This window comes from Pseudorasbora parva, chromosome 1 (genome assembly GCF_024679245.1).
Source record: "Pseudorasbora parva isolate DD20220531a chromosome 1, ASM2467924v1, whole genome shotgun sequence".
NCBI classification, from domain to species: Eukaryota; Metazoa; Chordata; class Actinopteri; order Cypriniformes; family Gobionidae; genus Pseudorasbora; species Pseudorasbora parva.
Genome location: NC_090172.1, coordinates 27969207 through 27994837, shown reverse-complemented (window position 1 = coordinate 27994837; position 25631 = coordinate 27969207). Strand labels below are relative to the sequence as shown.

At 38.4% G+C, this 25631-nt stretch overlaps 2 protein-coding genes across 5 annotated transcripts; both read left to right on the top strand.

Moving 5' to 3' along the window:
- Positions 1-87: 87 nt before the first annotated feature.
- On the top strand, positions 88-12872 carry cpt1aa (carnitine palmitoyltransferase 1Aa (liver)). 4 transcript variants are annotated; one of them, XM_067437475.1, is made up of 20 exons: positions 125-159; positions 472-503; positions 1167-1328; positions 1445-1587; positions 1713-1884; positions 1990-2094; positions 2518-2655; positions 3253-3330; positions 3511-3618; positions 4355-4439; positions 6233-6428; positions 6659-6847; positions 6994-7099; positions 7396-7512; positions 7645-7809; positions 7925-8056; positions 8173-8325; positions 9859-9972; positions 10071-10163; positions 11912-12872. In XM_067437475.1, exons 3-20 carry the CDS (start codon positions 1188-1190, stop codon positions 11996-11998), a joined length of 2322 nt encoding a protein of 773 aa, XP_067293576.1. In that variant the 5' UTR covers positions 125-159; positions 472-503; positions 1167-1187; the 3' UTR covers positions 11999-12872. The 4 variants fall into 4 exon arrangements, with proteins under 4 accessions (XP_067293577.1, XP_067293576.1, XP_067293574.1 ...); XM_067437476.1 differs by lacking the exon at positions 472-503 and having other exon boundaries at positions 88-159; XM_067437473.1 differs by lacking the exon at positions 125-159 and having other exon boundaries at positions 168-503.
- A 7043-nt stretch (positions 12873-19915) lies between these two features.
- On the top strand, positions 19916-23978 carry igf2a (insulin-like growth factor 2a). Its single transcript, XM_067437491.1, has 4 exons — positions 19916-20178; positions 20518-20650; positions 21451-21626; positions 22419-23978. The coding sequence occupies exons 1-4, from the start codon at positions 20119-20121 to the stop codon at positions 22653-22655; spliced, it is 606 nt and encodes a 201-aa protein (XP_067293592.1). The 5' UTR covers positions 19916-20118; the 3' UTR covers positions 22656-23978.
- Positions 23979-25631: the final 1653 nt, after the last annotated feature.

The window sequence follows — 25631 nt, the reverse complement described above, 5'->3', positions numbered from 1 at the left end:
TTAGTAAGCATTCCATTACATGGATTTAAAACAAATCCATGTGTGTGTGTGTGTGTGTGTGTGTCCTCCATCTCATCATGAATAAAGAAATGCATGCAGCAGGCAGAACGTCCACTCAGCGTTCACTTCCGTGTTGGGTAGGCGGTAAAACAGCACCAGGTTGGTTACTTCCGATATTTCTCAAAGGCTTGGATGATGAAGGTCAAACCTTAATGTCTAAAAATAACAATAGTTAATGGTATCGGATATTCATATCACATTTAAGTAACCCAATTTGCTCGCTACTTCAAAATTTGAAACTATTTTGTTTACCGCAACGTTTTAGTCGTGTGTTTAATGGAGAGTGGACGGGCTATATTTATCTACTATGTTGTTAAAATAACAGCCAGGAAAACTAACATTGTCTGGATTAATCGTGCCATTTAATCGAATGCATGTCCGACTGTACACTTAATTTGATCGCGTTTACAGGTCTGGACAGGAGAATAAATCATCAAGTGAAGGTAAGTCTGGCACGTCATGGCAGTTTGACATATTCGTCATCATGGACGTAAATAACAGCCCACTGGGTTAGCTAACATAGCTCAGTAAGTAAACACACACAGGTAGATAACAACTCTAGATCGGATTTGTATTCAGTGGGGCTAGATTCAAAGTTGTTTGCGATTCATTTATGTTTTCCTGCATTGAATCACGTGATTTAGTGTTTTGGTGTATAGAAGAAAATACGGCCACATCATCAGGTCTGTAAGCATAGCTATATGTGCGATTAATCTTTATATTTTTTTATTTATTTTTATCTTTCTTTATAAAAACTGTTTTTTAAAAGCTCTGCAAGCTCGAAATGGTCTTCTTAATATGAAACGTAGCCGTGCGATTTTAAATATGAACGTGTATGGGTCAGCCAATGCGGTATAGTTTTCAGCCCTTCTAGGTTGAGAAATATTTCTGGTTTTATTATAATTCGAAAAGTTAAATGTGACATGAGTCAAGTCATTGAGTATTAGTTATTGGTTCATCATTTTATCAGCAGAGGAATAAGCATGTTATATAACAATCATTGGAGTCACAGTTTTTGTAAATAACAATATGAAGGTACATTGCTATAATTTGTACTTAGTCACCTCCTCTTGTGTCTTGCAGTGAAGACTCTTGTTCTTTTTCAGAATTGTTAGCAGTGATCCAGTATGGCAGAAGCTCATCAGGCTGTGGCGTTTCAGTTCACAGTCGGCCCCGATGGCATTGACCTTCAGCTCAGTCATGAGGCTCTTCGGCAGGTCTACCTCTCCGGAGTTCACTCCTGGAAGAAGAAATTCATTCGCTTTAAGGTATTAGGATTGTATTTCTTAAATTTTCTACCAGTGGAACGCTTGGCTTCCTTTTCAAGACAATTTGGAGATTTAAAACCAGTCTTGGAGAATGTAGTTTTTCATTGTGCTCGCAGAATGGGATTTTGAATGGGGTGTACCCAGGGAGCGCACCAGGGTTCATGCTGGTGTTGGCAGGGTACTTGGGAAGAGCGCATTACTTAAAAGTGGACCCTTCCTTAGGCCTGTTCTTCAAACTTGGCAAACATGTCCCGGTCAGGTATGTCTGTTTTGTTTGGGCTTTTTGTTAGTCCAAGACAGTATGGAATGATTGGTTTTAAATTGCATTAGTGTATATTAGTTCGTATTCTCAACCAGGCTCCTGTTGTGCTTCTCTTTCTGCAGTAGGTACATGTCTGCACAAAATCAGATGTTAGTTGGGGGTGTCATGGTGGGCACAGGTCTGTGGATTGCCATCATATTTTGCATGAGGACTGTCCTGAAGGGTTTGCTCTCCTGGCATGGCTGGATGTACTGTCCCCGTGGCAAAATTACCTGGAAACTTCGATTATGGCTTGTATAACATCGAGGACTTATAATTTGTTACCTTTTTTCTGGAACACTTTATGATAATCCATTCTGGGTTCTTTTGAACGCTGCAATTTGTTGTTTGACCTTGCAGGTGCTGGTGAAGATTTTTTCTGGCATGCAAACACCAATGCTAAACAGCTTTCAGACCTCTCTCCCTAATTTACCTGTGCCATCTGTGAAGGACACCATGAAAAGAGTAAGTTATTCATCTTTTAAACAACCAGATTAAAACTCTTCTTCAATGTAATGTATTTAGTTTTAGTTTATTCAGTTAAATGTCAGAATCAGACTGGTAACCCAGCAATAGCTACACTTCAATTAGTTTTTCAATGTGGATTTTGGTCACTTGTTTTCAGAGTTAACTTGCTCAGGTGATTATCTACTGATGTTGGAGGTAGGTTGCGTGGATGAAGTGACTTAACTTACTAAAACATGCACGCTGTTTAGAACGGTACTAGAAGAAACATCTTAGATTTGATTTGAACTTATAAAGCATAAGTACCATGCTTGGTTTTAAGTTAGTACAAATTTTTTTGTGACTACCCTGACAATGAGATCTTGATTACAAGTGTGAATTTTAGCTATGCTTTCTTGTTTTCTTGAAATTTTGGATCTGTAGTATCTTGAATCAGTCCAGCCACTCCTGAGCGTGGAGGAACACCAAAGAATGCAGAGTCTTGCACTTGACTTTGAGAAGAACCTTGGACCAAAACTTCAGTGGTACCTCAAACTGAAGTCTTGGTGGGCCACCAATTATGTAAGTATAACACATTGCTCAACCTATCAGTTACTTCTCAATTAGGAATTACAGCAGCAGCATAATGTTGTTATATTTTCTTCTTTATGTTGCGCAAGGATGCAAACGACTTGCCTTTTGGCGTAATTTGTTTTGGGTTCACTTTAACATATTTCATGTGGTTTGTGCATATCTGAGTTGTACATTCTAATGTACACACAAATATTTAGTTTAAAAAAGTTGTGCTGTAATTATGAGAGATCCTTGAGCAGCAAATCATCATATTAGAATGATTTCTGAAGGATCATGTGACACTGAAGACTGGAGTAATGATGCTGAAAATTGAGCTTACTAAATTACTAATTATTATTTTGAATCTGCTTGCTATTTTAATGTTCATTAAATGCCAGTATTCTAATATTTCAGAATATAATCAAATCAATGCAGCATTGATAAGCATAAAAGACTTCTTTCAAAAAGTCATACTTTTTAAAGTCATACAACTTTTTAACGATAATGTACATGATGGGGAAGGTGAAAATTTCTGCATAACAGAGATTACTCTGAATGTCTAACCTATTTCACCTTTGAGTTTGCATTGTTGTTTGTGTATTTCAGGTCAGTGACTGGTGGGAAGAATATATCTACTTGAGAGGACGTGGGCCAATCATGGTTAACAGCAACTATTATGTAATGGTAAGTAGTACTTGCCAGCCTCTAATGCATGTGTTGTGTAGTATAGTATCTTGATATATCAATGTCTGCTAGTTAGGCTTAGGTCACATACTTTGGCTAGCTTTTTACACCATATTAATTTGATTATATATGCATTCTTGGTATCTAAAACTCCTTGTTTCTTTATTTCTCTCTGAACAGGACTTTCTTTATGCCTTTCCCACACATCTGCAAGCAGCAAGAGCCGGCAACGTCATTCATGCAATCATGCTTTACAGGAGTAAGCTGGACCGGGCTCAAATCAAGCCGGTTAGGCGATCAACCATATTTTGTCTTTACTGTAAACAAATCACTTTTTGTTGTAATAAGCTATGTTTGTTGAGCAAACAGGTCAATTAGTGAGCTTATTTACCATTTTGTCCCATAGTACAAAATAATACAATTTGTTATAGCTATAGACTTTCACAGCCATAGAATCAATAAGTAATAACACCATTACAAATTATTGATTGCCCTAACTAACCTTAGGCCTGTCAGTATGGAGAATGATCTCTTTATTCAGTGCAATAAATATTTCTATATTTCATGCCTCCTGATCATATGGTCATAATGGTGCAGCTTTTTGCACTATTGAACAGCGTTCCACTCTGTTCTGCCCAGTGGGAACGGCTTTTTAATACATGCCGCATCCCAGGCCAGGAGTGCGGTAAGAATAGCCAGTCTGTGCACCCAGCTTTTGCCTACTACACTGGTCATGTGTCATCGTTAGTTTTGATTAGCAGGGTATTAGATATGTTATTGTATATGTTCATTGGCAACTCCATTTTCAGTTTGTTCTTATACTCAAAAATATACTTTTTGACAAGTTGGTGACACAGGACTTTGCTGCTTAAAATCCCTCTCCATTCATTCCATTTCCGTTACATTTATTTAAATCTTTATTTATTCATACGACACAAGTTAGTCGTCTGTGTGTACTAATGATTGCATAGTTCATCTCTAGTCCGCCTAACAATATTTTGTGGCCATTCTCTCTGCTTCACAGCTTATGCTTCAAAACACCATCCCCATGTGTTCATCCCAGTACGAGCGCATGTTCAACACCAGTCGCATCCCAGGCATAGAAGCAGGTACATGAACACATGACACAGTTGTTTTTGCGGCTTTCCTTTGCGTGAACAATTAAATATGCATCTGAGAAAGATAACAAGCTTATTAGTCAACAAGGCATGGATTAATTGTTTTGTAAATATGTTGTCCACACGAACACGGGTATTTTCAAAACCGCAGCTTTTTCTACGCGGTTTGGCTGTTCGTCCACACGCAAACGCTGTATCCGGTTACTAAAACCGGACTTTTTTGAAAACTCCGGCCAGGGTGAAGATTTTTAGAAACTCCGGTTACAGCGTTGTCGTGTAGATGGTGAAACCGGAGATTTCGGTTTTTTAAATTGAAGTGCGCGCCGTTCTCTCCTTTGTTTGACGTCAGATTTTCCACATCTCCTTTTGATTTACGTGAGTCGATTCTATGCGGTGGACTCCACTAACAGCGCTTATCACATGTTTATCCTACAGATGTTCAGTTATTTAATTGTATTGCAGAACAAAGGCGCCAGAATGCAATAATACAAAATAGTAAAGCAAGTGTGTGAAGCTATACAGTCCACTTCGGCCCTGCACCTGTGTATACAGTTACCTGTCACTGAGTCCAAAGTAAAGGAACTCGTAGAAGTGTTTCACTTGAGCCCATGGCATCCCTCAGTCAGTGCAATGTGCATCGGTGCAGTGAATGGGACCCATGTGGAAATCAGGCAGCCAATCATAGCGTAGTTTTGCGTTCTCATGTGGACAGATTTTTTTTAAAAACCGTGCTTGTGTGGACGCGATTGTTTTTTAAAACGGAGGAGGAAAAACTCCGGTAATAAAAATACCCGTGTACGTGTGGACTAGGCCTTAGTGCCCCTTTATTTCAAGAAATTGTTGTATGTCACAACACTCCCTTAGAAATGCAACAATGGATTGCGTTTTGGAATACTGATGTATTATTGTACTAAATTGTGTATTGTACTAATAATAGCCATGAAATCAGTTAGACATTAGAATTAGGCCCTGATCTGATACCCACCCTCACTGTTGCTTTGGATAGAAGACAATTCTTAGAGGTGATATGTGTCATTTCTTGATTTAAAAAAAAAACCCACTCCTATTCTAATTTAATAGGCAAAGAGAGACCGGTTGTCCATCATTTGTAGAGCGGCTAAAAAATAAAATAAAAGTATAAATGTACGGGACTACCTGTTTGGCAGACCAAAGGCAGACGTGTTCAGGAAGCCGGTTTTGATTTTTGACTCTAGTGGTGCGTGAATTACACACTTTACCTTTTTCACGTTGCCGATGAACGCTCATGCGCTAATTTATTCACCTTAGTTCCTCCCTTGATAATTTGCTCACACAAAAAAAAAAACTTTTTGTTTTATTTTTTACATTTCTTATCATATGTTTACATTACTGTTCAATGTTTGGAGTCTGTTTGGAAAAGTCTCTTATGACTCCTGATCATTAATACAGCAAAAACAACAATATTGTGAACTATTATTACATTTTAAAATAACTTTTTTTAGTATTTTTGAATATATGTTAAAATTGTAATTTATTTAAGCGATGGCAAAGCTGAATTTCCTGCAGCCATTCTTCAGTCACAGGCTCCTTCAGAAATCGACACTGATTTGCTGTTGGTCTGATTTGCTGCTTAAGAAACATTTATTATCAGTGTTGAAAACGGTTGTGCTGCTTTCATTTTTTCTACTGTCTAAATAAAATCTTACTGACTCCAAATATTTGAACAGTTTTGTTTATATGTACATTTTTAATTTATAATCATTATAACGTTCATGGTTATTGTAAATTGTCCTTTCTTTCTCTAGACTCAGTTCAGCATATGTCTGACAGCAGGCATATTGTGGTGTATCACCGCGGCCGTTACTTCAAAGTATGGATGTTTTATGATGGGCGGTTACTATTGCCACGGGAGATAGAGCAGCAGATGGAGAGGATCCTGGCTGACACGTCAGAGCCACAGCCTGGAGAGGAAACCCTTGCTGCCCTCACCGCAGGGGACAGGTATTCACTACACACCCAACAGCAGGTGTCGCTACCGTTTTCCTGTCATTCGTCTGATCTCTTGTAAACGCTATAAAGTTTAAGTGTGTTGTCCGTTTTGAAATTAGGTCCTTTTTGTTCTTAATTTCTCCCTCTTCTCTTTCTAACATTACTTTTCACTGGTTAAGAGCAAACAGTCTAAACCATTTAAGATTGAATAAAAGCTTGTTGTCTGTTTCTGTCTGTCTCAGAGTGCCTTGGGCATGTGCCCGTAATGCCTACCTCAGACACGGCAAGAACAAGAAGTCTCTGGATGCTGTGGAGAAGGCTGCTTTCTTTGTTACACTGGACGACACAGAACAGCGCTATGATCCAAAAAACCCTGTGGAGTCCCTGGACCGTTACGCTAAATCACTGCTCCATGGGAAGTGTTATGACAGGTGAGAAAGAAACCATAGCTTGTGTTAAGAGAGACCATCTCCTTGAATGCCCCTTTGAAAGAGTCTCTAGGAACCAGTGCTGTACCACTGAGGAGCTTGTATTTAACATGCCGTATGTGAATTGTAATGGTAATTTTCCCTTTTAGGTGGTTTGATAAGTCCATAAACTTCATTGTCTTCAAGAATGGAACAATGGGCCTTAATGCAGAACATAGTTGGGCTGATGCTCCAGTTGTTGGCCATCTCTGGGAGGTACACGTGTACACATACACTACTCTTTGGATCTACTACTGTCTAAATCAGCATATTAGAATGATTTCTGAAGAATCATGTGACACTGAAGACTGGACTAATGATGCTGAATTTCTTTTAATTGTAATATTTCACAGTCTTACTGTTTTTATAGCTAAACACCATAAGATACATCTTACCAACTGTATTCTTTGGAATTGTGGTGTGCATAGTTGTTTAATTTTTAATTCCTATTTATCATGCACACAACATTATATCTGCTTCTAATGTAAACCCTGATGATATCTTTCATAAAGCATGCACTCTCTATGGACCCAGTTAAGCTGGGCTACACAGAAGATGGCCACTGTAAAGGAGAACCTCACCCTAATTTGCCTGGACCTCAAAGACTGCAGTGGAATATCCCAACTGAGGTCTGTGTATGATGCACTTCATAGTAAAAACACGGATAACTCTTTTCTTCACATCTTGCTTGAATGATATGAAGGAGCCAGGGCATTCACTTGTTCGATGTTCTGTCTCTTTTGCTTCGTATTTCATGGCAGTGCCAAACTATGATTGCCAACTCTCTGTCTGTGGCCAAGGCTTTGGCTGATGATGTGGACTCGCACATAATCCCCTTTAGTGACTTTGGAAAGGGCCTGATCAAGAAGTGCAAGACCAGTCCAGATGCCTTCATCCAGCTTGCACTGCAGCTGGCACACTATAGGGTGAACTGTCCTATTAGTGAACATCTAACTTATTAAAAGTTGTAGCAAAATATGCCTGCTTATTGCTAATTTTAAAATGCTTAATGACCATTTCAATGTGTTTTTCTTTGTACAGGATAAAGGGAAATTCTGCTTGACTTATGAAGCATCCATGACACGTTTATTCAGAGAAGGCCGTACAGAAACTGTGCGCTCCTGCACCGTTGAGTCCTGTGCTTTTGTCCATGCAATGACGAAAAATGAGACGGTACCATGTCAAAAAAAAACTTAAAACCCATGGGGATGTGGGGTGCACTATACCAGTGCAGATAGCAGAAATAGGGTAACACAGTAATACTTTTTTTTTTCTCTTTAATTTTTTAGAGAGAAGAGAAACTTCGTTTACTGATGCAGGCCTCTGAGAAACACCAGCAGATGTACAGACTGGCAATGACTGGTCATGGCATTGACCGCCATCTCTTTTGCCTTTATGTAGTGTCTAAGTACCTTGGTCAGGACTCCCCTTTCCTTCAAGAGGTGTGTTTCAGCATTTATATGATTCAGAAAATAAAAAGTATATACACTACACTACCATTAAAAAAGTTAACACTTTTATCAGCAAGGATGCATTAAATTGTTCAAAAGTGGCAGTAAAGACTTTTACATGGCTACATAAGACTTTGGACATAAGACTATTCATCAAAGAATCCTTAAAAAGATCAGCATCTAAGATCATCTAAAATCTCCCGCTTGCTCACTTCACACCCCTCCTCTCCCCACCCCACCCCATCATGAGTGGATACGCACCATACTGATTGGCTACAAGTGTGTTGTGGTGCTGAGTCTGATCCACTTTCAACAGCGTTTCTCAGAAATATCTTACTGCATCTTTAAAAATGGGGCAGCAGTGGCTCAGTGGTTCATGTAGGTTGGCCTATATGAACCGGAAGGTTGGTGGTTCAATCCCCGGTTTCATAGCATATTTAAACCACCATTAAAATAGGAAACCGTTATTATAAGTTGTAATAATATTACTGCTTTACTGTATCTTTAAGTAAACACAGTCTTGGTGATTATTCGACCTCTTTTAGAAACATTAAAAATCTTACAGACCCTAATGTTTTGAAATGTATTGTATATATTAGAATATTATAAAGCAGGGGTCTCAAACTCAATTTACATAGGTAAGCTAGCTGGAGGTAGACTCTTGGTCAGGCTGGGCCGCATCAAGTCTGTTCAGGTCGAACAGAACAGTGAATTTAATTGTAGTAATAAATAATCTATTTGGGACTATTTGCAAACTATTTGCATCAAATATATTATTAGTCCCGAGATTCTTCGAATGAGTGAATAAATACGTACATCTGCTGCTTATATTTGAGTTCCTCAGTGGTCTATTAGTACACTTTTAATAAATTGTCTCAAAGGTTCTGAGTTTTAATCCACTCTCATAGTTTTCTTCTTCATTAAAATATTCATCAGTGATTTGTATATTAAGAGCAAAAAATGAGCCAAAAGAGAATGTAAGTCCCACCTACTTTGAATTGATTGGCCATCTGAGCGCTTAAACCACATTAGTTTCCACTGTCTGATCAGCCTCTTTTCCTGTCAATCACGGTGTCAACCAATTATACTGCATGAGGGAGGGCCAGGCTAACTCTCTCTCACACACACACACAAAGTGAGGCATAAAGCGCTGCAAGCGCGGCACACGCAATGACTCAGCAAAAAGATTATTTTTAGAACAACACGCGGGCCGCACCAACACTAAACTTTGATGTCAAGTAGGGGGCCATAAAATATCATCCTGTGGGCTGTGAGTTTGAGACCCCTGATATAAAGAGAATGCCTTGTGAGAATTACTTTTCCTGGTGACCCTCATGTTTCATGATATATTAATCATAAAATACATTTTTGTCTTTAAAGACAAAGAGCTGTTATCCCTTTCAATGCAAAACAAAATTAAATGCTGTTGATATATATATATATATATATATATATATATATATATATATATATATATATATATATATATATATATATATAATTTCCCAATTCCTGTCTCTGCAGGTGCTGTCAGAACCTTGGAAACTCTCCACCAGTCAGACTCCTCTACAGCAGGTGGAGCTGTTTGACCTAGCGAGACACCCAGAGTATGTGACCAGTGGGGGAGGCTTTGGACCGGTGAGTCTTTCAAAAATTACATAATCTGATCATTTTAAAATGCTTGGTGAAAAAGATCAGATTTAACCATTGTTTTTTTGTTTTTCTTTCTGCGGTAGGTTGCAGATGATGGTTATGGTGTAGCCTATGTGATTATTGGAGAAAATCTCATCAATTTCCACATCTCTTCTAAGCATTCTAGTCCAGAGACCGTGAGTACACACATAATCAAAGAATCAGTCACAACACACAGTGCTGCTTGTTTTTCAGTGAAAATTTGAGGATATTGCATAAAAAAACCTGGAAACATCAAGATACACATAACATTTTAAAATGCACACAAATGCACAAAAGAAGATGTGCATAAACTATGATGGAAACCCATTTACCAAATTAATTCCTTGATTCGCGAACAAAAAACTCAAATGTGACTTTGGTTTGCTGGTTAGTTCAGTTATCCAGTCACATAATCTGGCAAGGCAATCTCATTAGACACCATCTCCAATGTTAAAGGGTTAGTTTGGAAATTCTGTCAAAAATGACTAATGAAAATGGTAATTTAATTACTCACCCCATGTTGTTCTAATCCCGCAAGACTTTCGTTCATCTTCGGAACACAAATGAAGGTCTAATTGATGAAATCTGAGAGCTTTCTGTCCCTCCATAGACAGCTACACAACTGACACTTTCATGCTTCAAAAAGTTCTTAAATAAATAGTTATCCTAATCCATATGAATTGAGTGGATTAGTCCAAAATGTTCTGAAGATACTCGATTGAATTTAGGCTTTTATTCACATATAAAAATTCATAAACTCACACATCAGTGGTGGTAAACCAACGGAAGATCAAGCATGTTCGCTTGACGTGCAAGAATCAATGATGTTCATTCCCACACTGTAAAAAATTATTTAGAAAAAAAGTTACGTGGTTGCTTTAATTTTGAGTTCATTGAAATTAAAATTTTGAGTTAATACAATGAAAATATTTTGCGATTCGACAACCTTTATTAAAATATTAAAAGATTTTGTAAGCATATTGATTAATTGTGTGTGTTTTATTTCTGATGGCACAGCGAAACATGCCAAATAGTGCTATTTTCATGATTTATAAAAAAAAATGTATGTGGTTCAGATACAATAATATTTTGAGTTTCTATTTATTAAACAAATTTCCTTCATTGTATCAACTCACATTTTTAATTTCAATAAACTCACAATTTTAAGGCAACCAGGTTACTTACTTTTTTAAGTGAAACCAAAAAAAAACAGCAATATTTTTTTACAGTGCATGTGTTAAACAACACGTTTGAACTTCAGCAAGAGGTTTGCTCTCACATGTTAAGCAGGTTCATTTGAGCTTCTGCTAATTTTCACTGATACATGTTTACATGTGAATAAAAGCCTAAATTCAATCCGTTCATCATATAAGGCGATCAAGTTTCTTCAGAAACTTTTGACTAATCCTCAATTCAAATGGACAAGTTTTAGTCTCTTTATGAACTTTTTGAAGTGTCAAGTGTCAGTTGAGTAGCTGTTGGCGGATCTCAGCTTTTATCAAAAGATTTTAATCTAAATCTTTCTGAAATATGCCTGACCCAAAGTCTGTAATCAAAATGATTTGCTATAATTACCTCCCAGAACTATTGCACGTTTGGGTCTCTGAGGCGCAAGGAATTTATGCAGGCTTCGCCACATGCAGCAATTTCCAATTTTATTATTGATACTTTGCGGCAGTTTCCCAGGAAGTGAGCATTTTGATCTCTTGAACACATAAGTTAAAAAATGTGCTTTATTCGCAAACGTTTTATGTAATATTCCAATATTTGCTAATGTTTAATGCAATATTAAATTTTTGCTCAAATTAAATTCACAACTTTAGATGGACATGACTAACGTTGTTTTTGATCGATTGTGGTTTCTCTCATAGTCTTTTGTATTTTCTCCCCCATCTTTCTTCAGGACTCTCATCGCTTTGGAAACAATATCCGACAAGCAATGCTTGATATGCTGGATCTGTTTCAGCTTGTTAGAAGAGACCCAAAGTGATTTGACTGGTGAAAGAATTATGCTTTTAATAACTCACCTTAACTATATATCAGCACTCTTGGGAGAGGTTTGAAATGTTTAAAAACTTTTTTTTTTGCTTTGCTTGTGTTGTCTTGTTTGTTTGCATGTGTCTGTGAGATGCAGCATATGAAGGAGAGAATTAGGGAGGCAGTGTGAGAATCTCCTTCTGTTGTTATATGTGCTGGTGCCTTAACCTGTGTCTTAACTGAACAGTTCAGTGCAGGTGATCTAAAATTGCAGATGATAAATTGCATTTCATTACCAGGATGTGCTTTCATTTTTTTATCGCAGTATACTTTACGTACAGTATACAGTATACTGTGCAGTATACTTTACTGTGAGATGTACAGATTCCTAGACTTGACCCTTCAATAGACAATATTCTTTTGAAAAGATGCCAAGGAGCATAGTAATTCGCTTGGCTGAAATGCTTGCTTATAAATCAAGCAAATTGCAGTTCTCCATTTGTACTTTTGTTTTGCATTCTGATATTTGCATTTTTACATCTTTAATATTATTTAATGAAGGGAAAGATGAGATTGTGCTGATGATATGTTTATGAATACCCTATTTGTGAACTCATAATGGATTTTGCTCGACTGGGCTGTTTTTATTGGTTTGTATGTTGATTCAGCATTGAAAGGTTTGTTTTAATCTGTTAATGGTTATCAGAGGCTTTATCACAACTGTAACTACATTTATTTTTATTTTATGTTCCCTTCTGAGTGTTATATACTGTAATGATTTTGGAAATCATTGTCGAAAAAATCCCATGTATTCTAAACTCCAGTTATTTTATTCAGTTATTTATTCAGAATAAGCATTAAACATACATTTAATAATGAGAAAACAAGTACTTTCATTATTTACTATTATTCTTGTCTAGTCTCTATTAAAATAGTATATTGACTTTTTTCATGACAAGATTATTCTTTAAAAAACTATGTTTTAAAACATTTACTCTCACATTATAATTTTATATTTAACTTCAGTGTCTGAACACAAAACAGCTTTTCTCAAATTTCTATTTTCCTTGGATATATTCAAACTGGATCCTTCATTGTGGTGTATTTAAATAGGTCAGAGTCCAGTCATTGACCTATTAAAGTCATCTCTTCTAAGTAGGCTGCATAAATTGAACTGTGTTCCTGTGCAAACAGTTTGACATTGGTCTACAACATGCAGCGAATGTGGTTGAGCCTTTACCTTTCCTTTAAAAAAAAAGTGAAACCCATAAGACGTTATTTTGAGTACTAAAATACCAATTTAATTGTTAGGTTTCACATTATGTTTTGGTTTCTTTAACTACTTTGAGCTTGCATTTAAAAAAAGTGTAATACAGGTAAGATTAGGGACAGGTTGTGTGGATAGGTTTAAGAGTTGGGTGTAAGAGAATGCTCAACAGTGTAGGTGGATCATGTAATAACTTGCATGTGTTTTTTAATATAATGTGTTTAAAAATGTAAAAATGTGCATGTGCACAATAAGTGCATTGTATCAAATTATTCATTTAAATGTTAGTAGTTAAAGATTCGTATATATTAGGTCAATTTAAGTAGTTCAATTGTTCAATTTAAAGTGCACAAAGCATCTATATGAAGCAGCACAACCGTTTTCAACATTGATAATAATAATTGTTTTTTGAGCAGCAAATCAGCATATTAGAATGATTTCTGAAGGAAGACTGGAGTAATGATGCTGAAATTTCAGCTTCACCATCACATGAATAAATAACTTTTTTTAAATTGAAATAGAAACCAGCTATTTTAAAATTGCAATAATTTTAATGTTTTTACTATATTTTGATAAAATACCTTGGTGAGCATGAGAGACAATTTTCTAAAACAAAACAAAAAAATTGCATGTCCCTGAGATAAAAGGAACGAGCATTGTGTCAGTTACTATGAGGAAAATACTGAAGACCGATTGGTTCAAAGCCGACTGTCTATTCAAGTAACGTTGATTGTGATTTTCATTTTTCCACTGAAGAGCAGTAGCTTTGACTCATTTATAAGTGTGTAGCACGGCATGCTATGCAATGTTTGTTAGGAAGCAAAATGTTCCCTTTTCATCAAGCCCATGAGGCATGATGCTGCCAGGAAAAAACCCAGAGGATGGGGACTTCAAAGAGACACTCCATTAATTCTTGCCAGAGAGGATGCCATTCCCCTGGAAGAGTGGGCCCTCTCCCCTATAGAGCACTGCAAGCCCACTTGTAGAACAGTGCTATTGCGTCCACTATCCAATAAGTAATAATAATTTGCTTCTTAACTGGCCACCCCTTTGAATGGCCTCCCAATCACACAAATAGCTCAATGCACTGTAAGGGTCTGGATCGGGCAGAGTGGGTGTGGTGCGTGTTCATCCTTAGTGGAAGGGAGAGCAGGGACAGTTATAGCTTTTTCTCTAAAGGGTAAAAAGCACCTTAGGCACATGGTGTCTTTTTGGTCTAAGGACAACTTTACTGTTAGGCTTAAACTCGCTAAATCACAATTTGCCAAATCGCTTAACCCAAGCTAGCAGAAGGTTATTCTTTAGTGAGAGAGCCCTCAGGATGGCTGCTGTGAGCTGCTCAAACATGGGGCCTCAGAGTGCCCTCAGGACTTTAGACAGGTCCTAGGATGGAACTGTGTTGGGTGGTGACACAGATTGAGTCTCTTGGCCCCGTCATTCCTACCAACTTTGGCCAGGTATAGGACCGTGGTACACTGCGAAAGCTGCTATGTATACCTTGAGCATGGATGGGGTTTGTCCGCTGTCCAACAGTGGCTGTAGGAAGGAGAGTATAAATTTGATCTCTAAAGACGGGGTCTATATCTCGGATTGGGCACCAGCTGAAAAAAATAGATAGTTTATGATCATATAGGCACCCAGTAGATGGTTTATGATCATATAGGCACCCAGTAGATGATGTCCTCGCCTTAGAGATTGTGTTCTTGACCTCCCGGGAAGTATGTTAAGGTTCCTGTTGAGGGGCTGTAAATAGAGGTTACATACAAATTGTCCCTCCCATTTGGGAAAGGTGATCCCTCCTCAAAGGGATGGGCTGCTCATACCAGCTGAACCATTACAGATCCATGGCTGGTTTTGCCGTAGTGTTGCCATGAGTAAAACTGCATTTGTCCTCTCTGGTTTGGCTTATGACCTGCAGGGTGCAGAGCTACTTGAGGGTAGGCATACAAGTGTAGAGGGGACCAGTAGGAGCTCTTTTTCGATGCAAAGAGGTCCACCTCTGCTTGCCCGAAATATGCTTCAGATCATGCAAACTGCAAGGGGGTGGAGTCTTCTCTTCCCCAGGGCCGGTTCCAGGACAGCATATCTTCTGCCATGTTCATGGAGGCCGGCACATCTTCTGCCATGTTCATGGAGGCCAGCGAAGATTGTGCTCTTCCCAGAGAAGGAGGCGGTTCACTAGCTTTAGTGGCAAGACTTGAGTCCTCCTTGGTCATTTATACAGGCTACCACTGTCATTCTGAATGAACCAAGACATAGTGCCCCCTGAGTTCTGACTGGAACGCCTTGACAGCTAGAAACACTGGCATCATTTCCTAGGCATCATTAGACGCCTTCCTTCTTTGGTAAACAAGTGGTCTTGGTTAATTTTTCCAAAACTCAGTTCAACACAAGGGGTTGAAGAGTCATATACTGCAGCTTGCCACACTGTGATGGGATAAGGAAGAGGAGGAATGAACTTTTTGTGATGGCATTTGTTTTTTATTTGATTCACTATAAGAGCGGAAGGGAATCTGGGCGTGCATACCATTGGTTGCGCACACCCAGCACTGACAACAAACACAGCAATTCCAATGCCCAGAAGTGAACAGGAAGTTGGGAGGTGGTGACCACATGGTCACTTTGAGGTTGGTCCAGCCTTGGCTGGACTTAACCTCCTCCTCTTTGTGCCCGAAACATCAGGGCTGTATAGGCTGCTGCTCAGAGTCCAGCACTAACTTAGGACAGGGTCCCTGGATCCTGGAAAATGGGTAGTGCAGTTGGGTGAAAGCGCTGCATTACCTCGGGTTCTACCTTGGGCTGAGGCTTAACAGACGTGGGTGTACTGTAAGTCGACGATGGCTTAGGGCAACAGAATCAGCAGAAGAACTGGCCTGCTTTGGAAGGTAGTGGCGCATTGCCTGCGACAACTTCTTGGCCGCTGTAAATTGCTCAGCAAAGCCATCCACTGTATAACCGAACAATCCCAAGGGAGAGACTGGGGAGTCAAGGAGAGCGGCCTTGTCAGCATCCTTAATATTTGTTTAATTTAAGCCAAAGGAAGTGCTCGGACTACCAAATTTGCCATAGCTTGACCATTCGTTTGGGTGTGGCCTCGGTGGCATGCAGGGCGAGAACGGTCGCGCAGCTTTTTGAAGGCCTCTGAGTCGGGTCCAGACTCGTCCATGTGGTGCAGGGGAGTTTGGCCTGGCAGACCAGAAGGACCGCTATTTGTATGCAGGGCAGAACCAGCTTGACATTTGTGGTGTAAGCTCTGGCCATAAAAGCTGATGTGGTATTCCACTGCTTGGAGCAATGAGCTGCTTTGGTCTTCCAGTCGGAGCCGCGGACAGGCAGAGATCCACGACAATGCAAGAGAATGGGAGAACTTGCGAGGTGGGATAGCTTTCCTAAAATGTTCCACGATGCACTGGTCTCTGTGATTGCAGCTGTGAGTGCGATCCAGGCAAGTGATGATGCCCTGCATGAGCCACATGCATGGTGTGACATTTTGCAACAAATGTAAAGGTTATTCAATCATGTTATTTTTTTTTATGTCAAATAGAAAGACATTAACATATTCTTTTATACCCTTTTAATTTAAGGCAACTTCATATTTCTCAGAGACAATGAACTGATCTATCTTTTCGGTTTCCATATACAGTATATTGTATTGTATGACAAGTTAATTGTAGTATTTTTGTTTTTGAACAGACAATCGCCTTACAAAGCAACAATATTTTAAATCTCGTTTTAGAAGGTTGTACATGGACCTCAACACGACACACAAACATCAAGAATGGTGACCATTTGAAATTGTATGAGCTGTTAACATCACAACACATCAAATAATAATGACAAACCAAAAGTCAGCAAACAGCAATACATTTGATTTATTTGTGCTGCAATGCATGCTGGGAACTCATAAACCCTGAACATTCCAACATTATTCAAATATTCTATGTTCAGACAGTTTGACTTGGGACAAAATTTGGGGGAATCTTTTTGGTCTAGCAAGGGTTTTAGTAAAAAAAAACATATTCTCTTTTACCTTTAAGTATAACAAGTATCAGTCCGGTTTTTTTAATTAGTTTGTCTCAAAAAAGTGTTACAATTCATTCAGTGTGCATTTTCAAACCCGAAGACGCCTGTGAAATCAAATCACTTTAACCATAAGAGTAGGTAACCGTAGCAACAGTGGCCCACTCTAGTCCACTAGTGCTTTTCATATTTCAGATCATTATCCAAGCATAAATAATTTAATTATAACTATATATTGAAATATTACAAATAACATTACTAAATAGCAGAAACAAAATACCACATTCAATAATGCCATGCTCCAGGAGCATCAGCTTTTACCCAATACCCATGACAGTTTTGACTTATAATGAAGAAAAAGTCTCATATGGCCTTTGACTCTCAGTGGACCCTCTTTCAAATGCATAGAATTGAGAAAATAACGCGACAAGGGCATTTTATCTCTAAAGGCTGGCTTCGTCACTATGACAGCCATGTTGGCACATTGTTTAATTACCTATAATGAATTGTATTTTCTTAGAGCACGTTTGAACTTTATTTATATATTTAGTTTAACGTTACATCATTTCAATTTCATTCATTTTTTTCTGCAATAGGCAATTTCTTTATACTTTGCTTATCCAACCTAAAAAGAAAACAGCAACATATGATGCATTTTGATTATCCGTGAGAGGCTTGTCCACAGTACTCTTTTGAAAATCAACTTTTTTAAGTTTCACAGATAACATTAACATGCATTGGATTGTATTACAAATTTCCATGCAAAGTAGGGCAATGTAAAGTAGGGCAATTTATACAATACAATACATCGTATGCATACAAATATACACAATATGAAGTGGAGTATACAAAATAGTGTATGTTGTTCAAGTGTAGAATTGTATGTGTCTAGTCCAGAAAAGTGACACACAACATTCCTCACACGTAACATTCTGATCATTTCAAAAATATTTATTTCACTGCTTTACTTTAACCAGATTCTGCTAAAATCTCAGTCATGTAGTCATTTTACACTAGCTTTATGACGTTTGACCACTAGAGAGTGCCATAGTGCACTTGTCATGACGGTAAACTATTTTAAACACTGACATTAAGTATTTTTCCTTAGTGGATTCTTATCTAATACATTATAACAAGCTGTTTAATGAGTGGTGTCCGACCTGTCTGTTTGGGAGAAAAAAAATAAAAACTTATGCACCTTGAGTGTAGCCTACAACTGACAGTAACCTAATACAATTATAGTATTATGACTATTTGTCATAATATCACTGTCCAATGCCATTTCTACTTTTAGAGAAATGTAAAATGAACGTGTTTTGCATCACACTGTCTGCTGTTTTTAGCCAGAAAATGTCATGTGTTTTTACTAAAGTTCCATTATGTCCAGTGAGAGGCATGTCAGGACATGTTTGACTTCATTCATTTCCATCTAGCACTTTATTTTTAGGCCACTTCTTTTAGACTAGTATTTGTACAAACTGTCTGCTAAATAGGTAGCCTAGTCATTGCGTATTGATTTGCTTTTTTAAGAAAAGATAGGCCTAAATTTAGGTTTTCGCACGAGATGGAGCACGCGGACACAAGGGTCAACACTTGTCGTGTGAGAGTGAAATTTCAGCACGGTGTCTGTCTGCATTCTGGAATGCGATAGCAACCCCCTTTGTTATGGTGAGAAGCTGGAAGAATGTTCCATCAATTAAAATTCCTCGGGCTGACCTGTCCTGTTGCCAAAAGGTATTTTAAAGCGGGGGGGTATTTGACTAAGAATGCACATCGTCATTGGTGAGCAGGTAGCCTACTCCCATTAGCTGAGTGTGCAAGCATGCATAAGCATAAACCCGAGCACTTTCACAATATTCTTGCCTTAAGACATGTAGGCTAGAATATCAAAATGGGTAAATGTTTTTTTTCTCTCTCTCTCTCGGTGTGTTAGGATTCCCGCATAAGATAAGCAAAGGAATTAGGCTACCACCTGTTATGGTGTGGCAACAACAATGTCGTTAGAAAATTTACTAGGCTATTTAGAAAAAGAAAAAAAAGTAGGCCTAGCCTATAGGAAGTTTGAATGAATTGGATTAAGTACAAATGTTGACTGAAATCGAAAAATTCGATTCTTACTGTCAAATTGAATTTGATTACGATCGGGTAGCATTCCCATTCTCACAAGCACAGTGATTGGAAAAACATTTCTGCGAATCGATTCTTTCGAATTGTTCGTTTCAAACAGGTTTCAAAGAACGAGTTCAAAAAGAGGTTATTATGTGCGTCATCACATACAGCGTTCCAAACGCGTCCCAGTAAAATATAAAACACTCGTGTGTAGTGCTGTTTATGTGTTGTTATGTGTTAATTAGGGCGATTGCTGTAATTTTACATGTCTCGACCCAGTTCCGTTTGTTGCAGTAGACTCAACTTATAAAAACTTTTATAATGAAAATATGATTTGCATAAACAAGAAACACTGGTAAAATCCACTCACATTTCTTGGTTGAAATGTTATTTGTGTATTTATTTATACAACTGTCATAGAACAAGTTCTGATTCAATGAGTCGGCCAGTTGTTGACTCGAGAACCGATTCTGTCTTGTTTGGTGAAGTGGTTCTACCAGTTCATTAAAAAAAAGATCCGACTCAAAAGAACCATTTGTTCACGAATCGGACATCGGGCTGGGGTGCGAGGGGCGGGTGTTAGTATAAATTGCCTCTCAGTACATATCCTTTGCCTGTCCTCTGAACTTTGAGACAGCCACAAGCATCACTCAAAGAGATGCAACAGACTGGAAATTAAACAAAGCAACTCTTTAGTACACCAGCTAGTAAACGTCGTTTTCAACAAACCGCCTACCATGGATGATTACCATGTATTCTGTGCATCGTGTCGAAAAACGGGGAAAAAAGAAACAACGGTAAGAGAAAGTGATAATGATTTGAGCATGCTTATTTGCACAGTTTGAACGTTATTATTTATAAGTGCATATTGATGAATTTTAATCACGATATGTAAAACTTCGAGAAAAGTTTGGTTATCCATAATCATTTCGAGGATTTTAAGAGTAACTCAGCCGTTGCTTGATTGTATCACTGATACGGATAATAGCGTCTCCACATTCACTTTGAACTTTGTTGAATTACTGTTTGCTCGCGTGATTGAAAACCAGACAATCACATCAGAAGCATCTGTTAAACGATACAGTTTGACTGCGTATTTAAGAATTGACTCACTCAAATCTGCTTTCATTTTACAGATGTGCTCACTGATACTCTTCATTCTGTCATTGTTCATGTTCGCATCCCCCGTAGCAACGGCGGAGACTCTTTGCGGTGGAGAACTAGTGGATACTCTGCAGTTCGTGTGTGGAGAACATGGGTTTTATATCAGTAAGTGTAACTCTTACAGTGATGTAGTGTGATCTGTGATGGTTGCAGGGAAATATAAACCTTTACATATCTATTTGTCTTATAGAAGTAGATTTAGAGATAGTTGTCATAGTAAATGGCTTAATCATCGTTCTTGTCTATCAACTAAATGACTGTCACAATGAGGATGTTTATTAATGAGGAAACATATGTTATTGCTTCCCATCAAGTGTTCTCAATACAAGCTGTTAGATAAACACACATTAAATTTGTGTTTGCAGGTATTTATTTGTTAAAATCTCTTTTGTAAAAAATTGTTTCTCTCTCTCTCTCTCTCTCTCTCTCTCTCTCTCTCTCTCTCTCTCTCTCTCTCTCTCTCTCTCTCTCTCTCTCTCCCCCCTCTTCCCCTCTATTCCTATCAGATGACGGTGGACTTCCCCCTTTTGTACCTCTCCTGCTGTTCTTTATCTTTATCTCTGTTTAGTAGGCAAATGGCAAGGTTAAAGGATCCACTTTGCTAGCTATTCACACATTCTTGGGAACATGGAACAATATTTGTTTTGTTTTTTTGTTTTCTGTTCTTTGTGACATTTTAAAGTCCTTATAAAATCGGTTAGTGCCAAAAAAAAGGGAGTCACAAAGAACAGGAAAGAAAGAAAGGATCTGTTGATGCAGTGTCCAGTTTCAGAAATCTTAAGAACATGCCAGCAGCCACATGTGGGATTTGGTGAAATATAAACAATAGGGTGTGAATTGGTAGCATTGGTCGCTTTCCAGGGGAACCCCGGAGTTGATCGCTTACCTTCTCTTCCCCCACCCAGGCAGGCCGAACAGATCAAACAGCCGCCGTCCTCAGAGAGGAATAGTGGAAGAATGCTGCTTTCGGAGCTGTGAGCTGCGTCTGTTGGAGCAGTACTGTGCGAAACCCGTGAAGTCCGAGCGAGATGTTTCCTCCACCTCGCTGCAGGTCTTCCCAGTGTCGCAGGCTCTTCACAAGGTACATGGAACTGCTTATCTCTCCCTACCCCCATCGAAAGCCCAGCACAATGATTTTGCTGAACCCACAAACACAGACTCAGACTAGACAGGCTAGTCAGACACGCAGCCTGTTTTTATCACGCCAAAATCAATTTTAACCCTGTCTCTTCTCTCAGAATCGCTGAGCAATGTGGAAAATTGCATAAATCATCAGAAATCAGTAGACTGCATTAAAGATGATGTATGAACAACACTGAGAGAGATAGTTGCACAAACAAAAGCCCATGGTAACACCATAAAACTCCATTGGACAGCATGTGCAATGATGTCATTATTCCAAGCACCAAAACAAGTACAAGTGTTGTGCCGCATTCTGGCAAATTTTTGTGCCATGTGCTCTTGGCATGGAAATATGTTAAGCGTTGGCAAGACAGTTGGCCAGCTGGCCATGGCTTGGATTTGAAAATAACAAAAACAAACAACCCAACAACACAATAGCCCCACTTGAGGCTACATTCACACTATAAGTTGATTAGGACATTTCACATCTACCATTAGGCTTTGTTCATCATCATATTGAAGTTTAAATGTATTCATTCGGCGGATGCTTTTATCCAAAGCAACTTGCATTGCATTCACGATTTTCATTTCATCAGTTCTTGCATTTCCTGGGAATCGAACCTGTGACCCTTGGTGTTGTCAGCACCATGCCCAGTGCTTGAGCTAGTGTTTCAAAACATCGAAATCAGTTGATAATATGACAACAGATCAATGGATTACAGAAACTACAGAAAGTTCTTCTGTTTTGCAGGACATCTCAGGAGTCCCTCTTGGTGTGAAGTATTCCAAATATGATGTGTGGCAAAGAAAGGCTGCCCAGAGGTTAAGGAGAGGGGTCCCATCAATCCTGCTTGCCCGAAAGTTCAGGAGGCAGGTGGAGAAAATCCAAGATCAGGAGCAAGCCAGTTTTCACCGCGCCCTCATGACCCTCCCAGACAGACACCCTGTTATCCTTCCATACATCCAGATCAACACGTCCCAAAAATGATTGCCAGCCTTCCTAAATGGCAATAAACAAGGGATTATAGCCAAGTCTTGGTCAGTAGAGGCACTTTTTTCATGAATCATACCACTCGTCCACCATCTTTGTCAAATCCAGATTATGAACACTCTGTGTGTGTTATCAGCCTTCGAAATTCAAGAAGTAAACGTTGAAAGTGAATGTAATGCGACAGGAGAGATGAATGCAATCTTGGTGAATATCATCGGGATGCCCAGAATTGATGCTGAGGAAGTTGCCAGAATGCCAATGTCAAAAGTCTGCCATCTGCAAAAGCATTTATGGTTCTGTCTTGCTTGCACCCTATTTTGAATGTCTTATTTTAAGGAATGAAATGATCGAGATTAGAGTCCTTTACCTGCACCTTTAAAGTGCCACACCTGTGGCATATAGACAGAAGAAAAGTAAGAAAAATGTTGGCTGGCTGTGCAAAGCCAAGGACTGATGTTAACAGCACTATTTTTTATGGACTGATAAATATGATAACATTGTGGTGCTAACTTTGCAAGAGGACTCAAAAGGAGTTTGCTAAGGAGTTTTTCCGTTTTAGGAAAAAAAAAAAAAGAAGAAGATTGTATTCAAAAGACAATTCAGTAACTCTGGTTGTTTGGAGATCATCCCAACCAGGAAAAACTGTTTCCATGCTTGGCTTTTTAAGATCTATATTCTGTGCCCTGGAGAATGAAGGTAAAGCCTTTGCTATAAAACAATATAGCGTTGCAATGGAAGGCAGGAAACATCACAAAATATTGAAGCTGAGGACATCTGCAATCAAGTCGTCTTGGAATTTGGGCAAGAGCAGTTTTGAGGTGTCACATATTGTACCATAACGTTCCTGTTTCCAGTCTGAGTTTCTGCCATTTTATCTTTATGAATTGTCTTCACTGTTATTTAGACAGTATTTTACACATATAAACAAAAGAATGGAACAATCTTTTAAAAAGGAAATTCAGCAATAACCTCTTGCATATTTTCAACATACACTTGTAGTATTCCAGTTCTTTTTGCTTGAGAAAAAAATAAGAATACTTGAATATGTATGAATAGTCTCATAAGATGTTGACATTGACCCTCGTATGACCAGTCTTGCAAATTGAGCCACCAAACATTTTCTTTAAGTAATGGCACTGTATCAAGGCATTATTTATTTTAATGAAACCCATACAAATCAGTCCCAATGAGAGATTACGTGCACAACCAGCAGTTTTTGTATATTATCTTTTTTTTAGTTGTTCTGCTTATGTATGTAGATGCTATGTACCAAAAATGTGTCTTTTTTTTTTTAAAGTAAAGTCAATGGAAGCTTCTAAAGTTGTCCTGACTCACTTTTTTAATAGCTTGTTGTACTGCATGTTGCCTAATCTAAAATAGTTGGAAGAGTCGATAGCTATTGGAATGCATTTGGAACAGCAAAACAAGTGCATACGTACACAGGCTGTGACCTGGCTGCCCTAAGGGAAGGGTGAAGGCTGGGGAACACTTACTCTTGATGATTTGCTGACTAACCTTGACGAAATGCCATAGGTCAGCTCAGAAGCATGCAGAATCCATATCAGCTGTGCACCATGAAAAGTTGAGTGCCCTCAAGGGTTACTTCTAGGTGCCCTCCCCAAACTAAGTCTTCTTGTCATTCTGAGGTCTGTTTATGAAGATATGGATCAGTGAGCCTTTTAAAGCTCACATCAATTGGAGCATACAGATGGTGCGACCTGAATGGGAAGAACATGGTTAAAGAGTGTGCGGCTACAGTGAGGGCTTACAGGCAAAGTGTTGAAAGGTGTCATTTACCAGCTTTTGCATTGAAATGGCAGTTCACTCAAAAATAAAATTATCATCATTCAATAACCTTTATGTTTGTTCAAATGTTGTGACTTCCTTTCTTCTGTGGAACATCAAAGAAGACATTTTAAACATTTAAAAAAAATTTTTGGGGGGTGATAGAATGACAGTCAATGGGTTCCCTATAACATTTGATTTTTACATTTATTGTATTGATAAATAAAATAAAAATATCTTCTTATGTACAGTGGTAGCGCCATACATGACAGGATACCATGGCCATGAATTACAATTTTGAGAAAACAATTTAAAATGATATGGCCACTATTTAGCTAATTACGAGGAAACAGGTGAATAAAAACAAGCTAAAAGTGTGTTGGAAAGTTTGAGTTATTTTCCTCACGTCATAGAAGAATGAAAGTCATACAGGTTTGAAACAACATGAGGGTGGGTAAATGATGACAAAATTTAAATTTGGGGAAATTATCCTTTTAATAATATTTACAAATAGTCTGCTAGTGTTTGGTCATTGGGTAATCAAATACTATTAAAATACTCCTATGAAAACATATGAATGTTTAGGTGTCAGAGAGAAACAGCAGCACTTTCAGTGGTTACCCCATTCATATTACACTTCATTCAGTCTCATTCCGACCTAAACCCAAGGAAACTACGGGCCCAGACCTGCTCCTAACAGTCATCTTCATAAGTTCATACCTTATGAACATAATCACAAAAACGAAATGTCAGATATTAATTTGCCTGACTTTGTGCCTTGGGGATGTTTATGTAAGATTTGGAGGGACTGAGATGTTATTTAAGGACAGGGCTGTTTTTTCTCAAACCTGAGGTGGGAAAGAACAGGAATAATACCTGAAGGCTCAACTTCAAAGGCTCCGACGTTCTTTAGTTCACTCTCTGGCAGCTGAAACTGTCCTTCAATCTATCAGCTATCCATGTCATTTATCTGTTGTTCGTGTACGTAGTACCGTGGGAACTGATGTTTTGTGTACATAAGCCAGTTGATTTATACTCTGTGGTTGTTAAAAACTGTTTACAAAATCAGGTTGATGGTGAAGTGGATGATGGTACTTGTGTCTGAGATCATCACAAGCTTCTGTTCAAAAGATGTCTGGAAGAACAGATTCACACTGACACAGTGTGCCTGTTGTTCGGTCTATTGTG

Bases quoted from the DNA above. Each gene is read 5' to 3' on its own strand.
- cpt1aa (XM_067437476.1), top strand. From the start codon at position 1,188: ATGGCAGAAGCTCATCAGGCTGTGGCGTTTCAGTTCACAGTCGGCCCC. The intron at 1,329-1,444 runs GTATTAGGATTG...TTGTGCTCGCAG, and splicing joins AGAAATTCATTCGCTTTAAG to AATGGGATTTTGAATGGGGT. The intron at 7,513-7,644 runs GTCTGTGTATGA...ATTTCATGGCAG, and splicing joins AGTGGAATATCCCAACTGAG to TGCCAAACTATGATTGCCAA.
- igf2a (XM_067437491.1), top strand. From the start codon at position 20,119: ATGGATGATTACCATGTATTCTGTGCATCGTGTCGAAAAACGGGGAAA. The intron at 20,651-21,450 runs GTAAGTGTAACT...TCCCCCACCCAG, and splicing joins AGAACATGGGTTTTATATCA to GCAGGCCGAACAGATCAAAC. The intron at 21,627-22,418 runs GTACATGGAACT...TCTGTTTTGCAG, and splicing joins TGTCGCAGGCTCTTCACAAG to GACATCTCAGGAGTCCCTCT.